Below are 9,812 nucleotides of genomic sequence, written 5' to 3' on the forward strand. Positions count from 1 at the left end.
CATTTCTTGCTCTTAAAATATATCCTGGTCCTCGCCCTATTATGTGGGAGTTTTCTGTGGGCTGTAGATTTTCCCGGTTTCTGTATTGACAATAGGCCACTCGAAAGCATGAGCAGATGCTTTAACCTGAAAGGTGAGTGTTCATCTCTAAAATTTCCATGCTACCTATACTGGACGCAGTATAAATCAAGTTGCATTAGGGGCTTAAGAATACCTCAGTCACACACCCAGAAACACTCTGACTCTCCTACTAAAATGTTCTGTTGTGATAACCCCGCAGAAAGAAAAGTTAGTAAAACTTGCCTCTCGACACTAATGTCACCTGAAAAATGGACAAATCTCCTGTTGAAAGCTCCATTCTGATATCTTCTTAGACTAAGCACCCTGGATACAACTGTGAAAGTGGTCCTAAATTAGCTCTGCAGCCAAACAGCCCCACATTTACTCTCACCATACATTCTGAGAGTGTGTATTTTTTTGAAGCCCTGAAATGCCTCCCTGTAGTTAAAAAATATTTCCCTAGTAGAATCTAAACTTAGAATAAGGTCCCATCAGAAAGGTCTATATAATGGTGATTCATTAATTAGAAGCATTTAATGAGAACTTTAGTTTAACTACCTTAAATAGCCTCACCCACCGTTTTATTAATGTGATTTATTTCCAGTTGGAAACGTCTCCCACTCATTTCCAAATGACTGTTAAAGTGAAAGGGGCTGCTTTTTCCATTATCAATATTTCTGAGGAAACAGGCAAGAGGAAAGAGAAGAAAACCCAGTTACTATTGAGGAACTTTTTGCCAGATATGGCTAGGTGCTTCCATCTTCACAAAAAAATCCTGTGAGGTAGGTAATATTGTTCAGAACAATTGCTCAGAACAATTAAGCAGCTTTCTCAAGTTCATACAATAAGGTCTAAGGTTTTCATGTAGTATGGGAATCACCTCAATATTATCAGGAGTCAGGAAAAGGCAACTGACAGGATGCTTGCCTTACCCTGTTGATTCTTCAGCTTTCAGAACTAAAGCTTACATATTGAACTTTACCAAGCCATCTTGGTGACTAGAAAACTGTAAGGAGGCCAAAGCAGAACATTACTGGGAAACTTCTCAGTGTAATAAAAGAGAAAGTTTATTTCCTTCATGATCCATTTCTACAGGGAAAAATGAATGATAAATGAATCCATGTATATCTAACTCTAGTAAATGCCAGTGAGATTGCAGTGTCAAGTAATTTCAGCCTGAATTACAGATACTCTTACACTGAACTTCCTTCTTTGATGTATGTGAAGGAAGGAGGGGGAGTATGTCAAAGGGAAAAAGTAAAATGACCTGGAAGCAATGTTTAATGCTCAACGTCCTTCTCTCCTCATCACCCCCATACATCTACTCTCCTTATTTCCATTGGAATCACACTGCCATCTGCTGGCAGTTCCTCAGGTCTACTAATTGATAAGTGGTATTTATTTGAAAGGTTCTCCCCTTCCCGCGCCCCCCCCCCTCAAAAAACAAATGAGGTTCCTTGCTAGGAGTTTATCTTAAAAGGGAGGACAGAAAGGAGAACATGTTTTTGAATCACAAAGGACACTTCTTGTAGTATATACTGTCTAAGGGATTTCAGCAGAATCATAGACATTCAACTAGAATAATAACCTAGTGGCAGGAAAACAAAAACCTGGAAAATTTCCTAGTTCTAAAAGGGAAAAGCTATATTTGCCCAGTTAGAATCCTAGATACATCCTCTAATATATTTCTCAAGTACATTCTATAGTACTTGGTCAGATCTAAATGCTCTATAAAAATACAAAGTGTCTGATAAAATTAGACTATGAACTCCTTGAAGGCAGTAACCACACAACCTCCCTGTGGGACCCAGGGAATAGTGAGAGTTATATTTAAGCACTGAATGGAACTGAAGGAGTCAATGTTGGTATCAATATAACTTTTTATAAAAAATTATTTATTGGCTGTTTAAAGGGTGAACTGCACCACTCCCCCATTTCATTCCCCCCCACTTGATGCTCATTGAGCCAGAAATTGGTTCCAATATAGACAGTACAATCCTGTCTCTATCTTAACCCCTTAATGTTACCAGATTCAATTGAGGGAAGGGAGATGGTCAGATGGGCATCCTATCCAGTTTGCAGTTATTCCCTCTCCATTGGAAATACTACCACCAGTACTAGTCAATACATTCCCTACAGTCTCAATTAGTAAACAGCTGAGCCCAACTCCTCACGCTGTCTCCAACCCAGGGCTGGAGGTAGGAGAAAGATTTTAAGTATCACGGAAGCTAATTTTGAGAGCGGTGAATGAGAACGGGGAAGCATTTAATGGACTATGGACCCTCCCCTCCCCTTCCCATGCCCAACCTTAGTCTTGTACCCGATTGTCCAGGGGGCTGAAGGTGGGTCATTGCCGTGAGGAAAGAGATCAGGGAGGCCAGTCCTAGAAAGAAAAAATTTGCAATATTATTTTTCAGGGTTATTCACCCAGTCTCCCATCCAGTCACCTTCCCAGTTTAAATCTGAACTTCTAGCCTCATCTATCTGACTCCCAATCATTCTAGTTATTCATACTATAAGACAGGGAGAAAAAGCCACATTGTCTTATACTTGTCTGCTGAGATCAAGTCCTATACTTGATCACCTCCATACTGAAAAATCGAAGAGCTTTTCCTGAAGTGTGGGAGACAGCAAGCTGCAGTCAGCTTTCCGGTCTTCTAGTCCATGCACCCTAAGTGCTCTTTCTTCCTGCTTCTGGGAAAACCCAGGAAAAGAGCACACCCAGAAAGTCTTTTCACTATAAAGAAATTTCAACTAGAAAACTAGAAAAAGGCCTGTTTACTCAGCTGCAGTTGTTTGGCTTCAGTTTTGTTCTTTTTAAACCTGATAATAAAACAAGAAGACATGGGTCGTTTTCTTACCTTGCTTGGGTACAAATACCTCCCTGAACAATTACATGAAAAGTCAAAATATTCTCAGTGATCCCCAGAATAACTTCAAATCTGGCTTGCTGCCCCAATCTTTCAACTTCTACCCTAAGAGACTTCCCTGTTTCCTTTGATATGAAAAGTTCAGCAATTGAGAGGTTCCACCTCACCTTTATGACCCTTTTCTCTCATCACCGTCTCACCATACCCAGGTTCCCTCCCCCAGTAGTCAAAGATCACAGCCAAGTCCAAGGCTTTTGCCACTTGTCCATCCTGTTGGCTCTGGTTCTGACTCAGGAAACACTAAGCAAAATCTGTGTATGGAGACCCCAGCCAGCTAGAAAAAGGTGGTCCCATAGGGGCAGTCCTTGTGATCATGACCAGTCCCCATCCCTATCTTTCTCCAAGTATCCAGTGCCCCATCATGACTCCAGTCGAGGTGAGGGGTCGGGACGGAGGAAGCTGTCCGACATAATGATGTCATTGGTGAGTTGCTGCTCCAGGAACTCAGAGGTCTCTTCAGCTATTTGTCCTGGGATCCGAAAGTCTACAGCAGGAGGTTCCTGCTTGGGACTAGGTAGGGGTCGGGAAACCCAGTTCTCTGCTGGACAGCCAGTCCCTTGGAGGAACTGTAGGAAGTTCTCCTCAATGGAGCCCTCCCGGCTTGGTAGCCTCAGCTCCTCCTCTGGAGCTGGCTTGAAGAAACAGACAAACTGCTTACTAAGCTCTCCCCTGATCTGCCGGTTGAGACATCCATAGAAGAAAGGGTTGGAAGTGAAGCAAAAGTAGCCAATCCAAGTTACTACACTCTCCACCTGTCCAGTTGAGATGGGCTGAGGGCTCAGAGCAACGTAGAGATGGAAAGAGAAGTAGGGCAACCAACAAAGCAGAAACTGTCCTCCCACAGCCAGGAGAACCACCGCTGCCTTCCCTCCCCCAAACGTCCGGTGTGGGGTGGTCTGGGGGGCTCCAGAGCTGGTGACCATGGTAGAGCGGCTACTGAGAGACTCCGAGCGTTGTCGGGGTGTCTCCATCCACGTGGGCAGCGGCCCATGTTGCATCGCGGCCACACGAGCCACTCGGAACATACTGCAGTAGACCACAAGGATGAGGAGCAAGGGCAACAAGAAGTAAAGGACAGCAAAGACCACCACAAAAAGCTGGCAGTAGGCACTGTGGCTCCATTGGAGTGAACAGCCTGGGGGGACACTGGGAGCTCCTCCCTCCCAGGAGACCCTTCCCAACACTGGCACAGAAGCCATGGCCAGGGCCTTTACCCACACACCCACCAACACAGAGGCCACCAGCCCCAGCGTCATGCGCACCTCGTAGCGCATGGGGTGCACCACATAATAGTAGCGCTCTACATTGATGGCCGACACAGAGAGAATGGCCAGGCTGACAAAGCATACACTCAGGAACAAGTAGAGACGGCAGGCCACCTCCCCAAAGAGGGCGTGGTCAAAGAGGGCAGAGCTGGAGAGCATGGCCAGGGGCATGAGGGTCAGAGCAGCCAACAGATCTACCAGGCAGAGGTGGAAGACGAAGACAAATTTCCGGAGGGCAGGTGTCTTGGCAATTACGGCCATCACAGCAGCATTGCCAGCCACAGCAGTTAAGTCCAGCAGAAGCATGAAGAAGAGGGCTACAGATTCTGAAGCTATGTCCCGCAGCCCCACCTCTGGGACCCCGCTGGCAGTAGAGGGACCTGGGGTTTGAGGGACCCTCCCCAAAATAGAAGAATTCCCTGATGACTGGGGGATGGGTGAGGACTCCATGGGGCCGAAAGAGGACACCCAGGGTACCTCCTGTCACAGCCCCATCCCCCATCCTAGTCCACAGCCCTGGGATGGTGAACCCAGGCCCAGGCTTCCCAATTTGGTGGGTGGGTGGGTGGGGGGCCTCCTTCTGGAGCCTCTTGGGCAGGCTCTTTTCACCAGCTTTGAGGCTGGGCTGCGCTGTAGGCACAGACCAAGGCAGGCAATGGTGAGCTCAGGAGCTATATCACGTTTCTGGCAGGAGATGGTTCCTGGGTCTGCCCTGTTGACTGGAAAGAAGCAGGCAACATGTGAGACTTGTCCACTCAACAACACTCCATTTTCTAAGTGGCCTCCAGCATCTCTTCCACTTTTTCCCCTCTGTTCTCCATACCCTTCTTTTGGAGAGTTGCTATCCAGGGATTCTAAAGTGTCTGTCTCCCTTCCCCAGGGTCCCGCTGAACTCAAGGGCAGTGTGTCAGTTTAGGCTGACTTGTATGGATTTCCTGACTTCTGGGTTCCTCTGAATGAGGAGGAGAAGGAACATAAGACGCAGCTTCCAGTTCCAGGTCTGGCCGTTACTGTCTCGGTGACTCTTCTGGACTCTAGGTTCCTCATAAAGGCATCTGTAAAATGAAGGAAATAGTATCCACTTCACAACTGTTTGCAGGACCCAGCGTGACTGGTTACTAACAGTACTCATCATAAGAAGTAATGCTTAGGATCTGTGGCTCAAGTGGTAGAGTGCCAGCAGTGAGCAAAAAAGTTAAGAGACAGCATCAAGGCCTTGAGTTCAGGCTGCAGTGCTGGCACCAATAAAAGAAGGAAGGAAGGGAAAAGGGCTGGGTGCTGGTGGCTCACACCTATAATTGTGGCTATTCAGGAGGCTGAAATCTACAGACCACAGTTTGAAGCCAGCCCAGGCAGGAAAGTCAATGAGCCTCTTCAGTTGACCATCACAAAAGCCAGAAATGGAGCTGTGGCTCAAGGGGTAGAGCACTAGCCTTGAGCAAAAAAGCTCAGGGATGGCACCTAGTCCTTGAGTTCAAGCCCAAGGACTAGCACAAAAACAAAAAGTCATATTTACATAGGGCTTTCTATTTTCTAGGCCATGTTCCAAGCACTAAGAAGTATATTAGCTACCTTAATCCTCAAACAATCCTGAGGTAGATAGGGTTCTTATTTCCATTTTCCAGAGATAAGCCTGAGGCCTGGAGAGGTTAAAGAACTTACCCCAAATCACACAGCAAATAGCAACTTTTGAGTAACTACCCCTAGTCTGGCCCCAGGGCTAGTTCTCTTGCCCATTGTGCCAAGCTATGCATTAAGGTGCCCTTCCCATTGGCTGGAATATAATAGACTTCCAGTAAACCCTTGTTGAACTTAAACTATTTATCTCTCAGTATTGTTACCTGAGAGGTACTCAGAGCTGCCAGTGTGTGTGTGTGTGTGTGTGTGTGTGTGTGTGTGTGTGTGTGCGCGTGTGTGCGTGCGTGTGTGTGTGTGTGTGTGTGTGTGTACTGGGGCCTGGCAGGCCCTCATGTCTTGCTTAGCATTTTTGCTCAAGGATTGTACTCTACCACTTGAGGTACAACTCCATTCTGGCTTTTTGTTATTAATTGGAGAAGAAAAATCTCTTGGATTTATCTTCCCAGGCTGACTTCAAACCTGGATCCTCAGATCCAGCCTACTTAAGTAGCTAAGAGTACATGTGTGAGCTACAGTGCTTGGCCAGAGTTGCCACTTTGAGAGCTGAGAAGAAGCAGTGAAAACAGAATGACCCTACTAGTAGGAAATTGGAAGGCCAGCTAATGGTTTTCTGTGTCCCCTAAACCCAAAGAATGTAATTCACTTAGAAAGTGTCTTTCTCTACCTATTCTAGCTTCTTAAGACTGATGTGGTTGAGCAATGGTAGCTCATGCCTGAAATCCTAGCTGCTTAGGAGCCTGAGATCTGAGGATCATGGTTCAAAGTCAACCTGAGCAAGAAAGTCCATGAGTCTATTATCTCCAATTAACAAGCAAAAAGCCTGAAGCAAGGATGTTGGCTCAAGTGGTAGAGCACTGGCTTGAGAAAAAAAAAGCTAAGGGACAGTGCACAGGCCCTGAATTCAAGCCCTAGTACTGAAAGACTATTGTGTCCCTACTGGTAGGAGGGGAGCTGCTCCTAACCTACCACTCCCAGCTTCCCAAATCTCTGGTTGTTGAAGTTGAGCCTTTGAGGGTCCTGGATCCAAAGTCCTTTTGGTTATAGACTTCTTCCCCATCACAGAATAATGAGTGCCTAGGTGCCTATGGAAGAGGGGCAAAGGTATGAGGGAGGGAGGGAGGAGAACAGAGGACTGCCATTAAGGAAATGGGTCTTCAAGAAAACTGGAAGAAATCAGCTTGTTTCATGTCTCCTGATCAAATGGTAGATCACATCTGTTTTATGTGCATCATTACCCCAGTTGAATTTGCATATAACTGAAACAGGTTGCCCAATGTAATTAAAAAATTTTGTTCATTTACACATACTATTCTTATAGTGCAGATCCCCTCAATGTAGGGTGCTGTGTTGTGCAACTTAGAGGCAACCTTCAGACAGATCAAATCTGGTGCCTTTCTGGGCCACATTTTCCTCATCTCTGAAAGGAATGGCCTCCAATGTTCCAAGGTTTCTATACATGACATTTGATTATGAGTTCCAGAGTCTGGAGGTTCGGTGCTTGCTCAATTTATTTTATTTTATTTATTTTATTTTGTCGGTCATGGGGCTTGAACTTGGCTTGAACGCTGTCCCTCAGCTCTTCAGCTCAAAGTTAGTGCTCTACCACTTGAGCCACTGCTCCACTTACGGTTTTCTGGGTGGTTTATTGGAAATAGTCTCACCAACTTTCCTGCCCAGGCTGGCTTTGAACTGCAATCCTCAGATCTCAGCCTCCTGAGTGGCTAGGATTACAGGTGTGAGCCACCAGTGCCTGGCTTTGCTCAATTTTAAACTTGCCATTTATATGACTTCAATGAAGAGGCCTAGATGGCCTGCCAAAGGTTCATTTTATAGTCAGAGGATTTTGGTGTTACCATAAACCATGTGCTAATCCAACTCCTAATGTGCTATGCATCCAATTCTGTGAATTGAATCAGGCTCAAATTGATTAATTGAATTCCTGTCCCCTGTACAAACTCTAGAAAAATTCAGTCAATCATCTCAGTGCCAATAGAGGACTCTTCTAGAAAGGATAACCCAAGCTCTGATTCAAAGCTTCCCTAACTATAAGCAACTACTTAAGGATGCACCTCTCTCTAAGAACAATAGCTCATTTCTCAGTAGAGATGGCAACATCAACTCAGGATCTGCAAAGAAGATGAAGAAAGGGTACATAAGCGGAGATGTTAACTTTTTATAAGACAATCTACCAGGGAAAAATGCCCAAAGAAAAGCTAAAAGACACATCTTCTCTTACTCTCCATGTCATGATTTATCCAGTCTTCCTACTTGTGAGGAGGGCCTAGAGGATGTCCACGAGAGCTAAGGGAGGAGTGGTCCACCCAATGTGTGCAGACAGGAAAAGTCCAATCTAGCAAGGCCCAGCCAGGGTCCCAGATTAAAGAGAAGCAGACATGGTTCCCATGTGGATATGAGGACTGCTATATAACCATGGTGGAGCCCTAGGCAAGAAAGTGTTGGCATTTCTCTTTCTCATAGCCACCTCAATCTTGTCAGTATTTCCAGAATGATTCCCAAATTCCAGGAGACAGACCTCCTAAGAGACAGACTAATATGACTGGTTACTTGGGACCTTCCCACTGATGGGCTAGGTTATAAAGAAGATAATGCTATCACAAGGGAAACCCAGAGAACCTGACTCCACTCCTAGCTCGTGTCATCATGGCTTCTCCCCCCACAGATGCTCTCGTCATCCTACTGTTTCTTTCTAACACTACCCCCTCACCTCAGGACCTCTTAGTACCTGGAAAGCTTTGGCCAACATAGTGACTTGAGATCTGGCATATAGTAGGGCTGTAATCAGGTTCCAAATACCCTTGTTTCAGAATGGGAGATGCACATAAGTGCCCATCCCAAGGCCACAGAGGCGTTGTTGCGATTCACATGTACCTGTGTCTCTCACAGAGCTTCCATCCCAAGGCTGGGAGCTCAGCCTTCCTTTAGAAAAGAGCATGCCCCTCTCCCCAACCAGGGAGATTTTCAGGGAGATTTGTTATCTCTCCCCAACACAGTTGCCCGTGCTCAGGACATAGTTGCCCAACAGCCCGATGCCAAAGGACTCATTCCTAGGATGTAAGGGACCTATTTGTAAGACCAGGAGCAAGGGAGATGGAGAATGCTGCTGTCTGTTGCAGGATGTGGCTACTCCTGCCGGCAGGAGGTGCCCATCCCTCCCCCCACCCTCTGGGCTTCACAGATGCCCACATCCCAATACTGCCTTTGGGATAACTGGGAACCTATCCCCTAACAAAACTGCCCACTATAGGCCAGGGTGGCCTAATCCTTGGAATGCTATCCTTCTGTAGGAAGGCAGCACTCAACACCAGGCCCTGGGGCTGGGCACCCCCCCCCCCTTATTTCTGGCCTAGTCGGCAACTCCTACCTTTGCTGAGCAGCTCCCGGTTCCCATGTGATAGCTCCTCTCAGCTGATGCTTCTTCAAGGCTGCTGAAGCCTGAACCACTGCAGTGAGCGGTGAGAGGCAGCCAGCTGAGCAGGATGCTCCAAAAGCTTCTGGGTCCTAATGGCCTCCTGCTTCCCACCCAGCCCATTGAAGCCACTTCTAGAGCAAACACCTGGGCCTCATGACCCCAAGCAAAGTGCTCAGGTATGAGCCCAACTTCTTACACTTCTCAAAAGCTTTATGGGGCTGGGTAATGGCAGGAAGGGGAAGCCTTCCCAGTCAGCTTAATGAAGAAAAAGAGCACTTGGAGTCAGAAAATTCAGGCTCGAGGCATTGGCTATGCCACTTAATGGCTGTGTGTCTTTGTTTTGGATCCGGTCGTGGGGCCTGAACTCTGGGCCTGGGCGTTGTCCCTCAGCTCTTCAGCTCAAGGCTAGCGCTCTACCACTTGAGCCACAGCACCACTTCCGGCTTTTTTTTCTGCTTATGTGGTGCTGAGGAATCGAACCCAGGGCCT

General features: G+C 46.7%; 1 protein-coding gene across 1 annotated transcript; it reads right to left on the minus strand.

The window, feature by feature from the left end:
• Nucleotides 1-3,297: 3,297 nt before the first annotated feature.
• Gpr61 (G protein-coupled receptor 61) lies at nucleotides 3,298-4,760 on the minus strand. Its single transcript, XM_013031894.1, has one exon. The coding sequence runs from the start codon at nucleotides 4,703-4,705 to the stop codon at nucleotides 3,350-3,352; it is 1,356 nt and encodes a 451-aa protein (XP_012887348.1). The 5' UTR covers nucleotides 4,706-4,760; the 3' UTR covers nucleotides 3,298-3,349.
• Between the last annotated feature and the right edge of the window lie 5,052 nt (nucleotides 4,761-9,812).

The sequence above is a fragment of the Dipodomys ordii genome, unplaced genomic scaffold, assembly GCF_000151885.1.
Source record: "Dipodomys ordii isolate 6190 unplaced genomic scaffold, Dord_2.0 Scaffold146, whole genome shotgun sequence".
In the NCBI taxonomy this organism is placed as follows: domain Eukaryota; kingdom Metazoa; phylum Chordata; class Mammalia; order Rodentia; family Heteromyidae; genus Dipodomys; species Dipodomys ordii.